Below are 1,655 nucleotides of genomic sequence, written 5' to 3'. Positions count from 1 at the left end.
AAGGCGAAGCTCACTGAGCCATTTATCTCCCCACCCTTCAACTAACCCCACACGTGTTTACCGGCCAGGTTGGCACAATGAGCTAACTACCTCAAATGGGATTGCACACCACCATGGTCAGGATTGGACAGTGTTGTCCAAGAATGACTATGGTCAGAATCGATCCGATGGCTCCTAACAAAGCAACAAACAAAAACCAGTCGGAAGGAGCCAAACCAGGACTGGAAAATGTACACCTAGGGATTTACCATGGCAACGTCTACAAAACTGCCCTTGTTTCACGAGAGGAAGGAGCCGGAACACTGTCGGAACCAAGTCTTAGGTGGAAGTCTTTCTAAGCTAATTTTCTCACAACACGGTCAGAATAAGCAGATGTATCTTTATTCGGCCTCCAGAAAGTCGGCAAGAAAAATGCCAAAAGACTGACAGTGACCTGTCTGACCAGCCTTGCCCTCAGCTTTGCCTGGACTGCCTGCACCTGTCTGCCAGCGGCCATTGCTTTGATTGCCTTTGATTTCAGGATTGCCCTGATTGTCCAACTGTTTCATCTTGTTAGGGTTCTTTGAAGAAACCCTTCAGGATCCTGATCCGATTGTTTAACTTGTCCTTTGAAAGTTCTGTGCTCGTCTGCAGCGGATCTGGTGCAGCCATTTTGGCCCCCGTTAAGGAGAACGTTGGTTCAAGTTTATTATTTCCGTCAGAATTGTGTAAGCTGAACGAATGGGGGAATCGATGGTGTTGGCATTTGTTTCTGCTGTTAATCATGGGTTCTCTTTAATTAAGACACAAGCAGGATTGTTTCCTTTCAAAACGGTCTAGGCAGTCTGCCACAGTGGGCTTTGTTAGATTTCTCGGGTGGGGAGAAAGAATTCACGTGAAGCCTGGTTGGTGATTCAAGTGGGTTTTGATAAAGGACAGAAGCCGTTTCCAGCATTACATTTACAGAGGACGGGCAGCCTCATGTGACTGCCCACCCATATGAAGGGCCCGGTGCCTCTTAGGCCAGAGAGACCGGCAGGGCCCAGCAGAAAGCAGAGGAGCAGCCAAGGGGCAGGGCAGGGCAGGGCAGGGCAGGGGTGTCCAGGTTCCAGCCTTTGGGGCTGTTGGCCGGGAGGCGTGGTCGACAGTACTGGTTGACCCCATTGGCTGAATTAAGCTCACCTGGCCTAGTTTGAGCCAAGCCAGGTGTACTGCCCACCTGGCTCGGGCTTGAATTGGCCCATGCCCCTTAGCCTGCATTGGCTTCCAGCCTCCTGTAGGGGGGCCCTGGGCGTGGAGAGGAACCACCCCCTTTCCTGCTACCTAACAGGCTTCTTCAACGTTGTTTTGCCCCTTCTTAAAACAAAGTATCCGCTTGCAGACCACTGATCTCTTGGCGACATTGTCCCTATAAACTTTTCGTAAAGCATCCATGATTTCACCGTTCTTCCACCTACATTTCACCATAAATTTGATGCTTGTTCTTTTTTTTTTTTTTCCCAGTCATTTTATTGGGGTTCCTACAGCTCTTACAACAATCCATACATCCCTTGTGTCAGCACACTTGTCTATATGTTGCCATCATCCTTTTCAAAACATTTTTCTTTCTACTTGTGCCCTTGGTATCAGCTCCTCATTTTTTTTCTTCCTTTCCCCCACCCTCATGAACCCTTGAT

At 48.9% G+C, this 1,655-nt stretch overlaps 1 protein-coding gene across 1 annotated transcript in view; it reads left to right on the top strand.

Moving 5' to 3' along the window:
- Positions 1-1,655, top strand: part of MYO1E (myosin IE) — a 261,215-nt gene that overhangs the window by 193,800 nt on the left and 65,760 nt on the right. The window contains exon 17 of the mRNA XM_045286475.1: positions 557-673. Within this exon, the coding sequence (XP_045142410.1) occupies positions 557-673 (117 nt within the window). The remainder of the gene's footprint in view (positions 1-556; positions 674-1,655) is intronic.

The sequence above is a fragment of the Echinops telfairi genome, unplaced genomic scaffold, assembly GCF_000313985.2.
Source record: "Echinops telfairi isolate 266 unplaced genomic scaffold, ASM31398v2 ScPeMD7_8;HRSCAF=38, whole genome shotgun sequence".
NCBI lineage: Eukaryota > Metazoa > Chordata > Mammalia > Afrosoricida > Tenrecidae > Echinops > Echinops telfairi.
The sequence above is the reverse complement of the archived record's forward strand: the minus strand, read 5'-3'. Positions and strand labels throughout refer to the sequence as shown.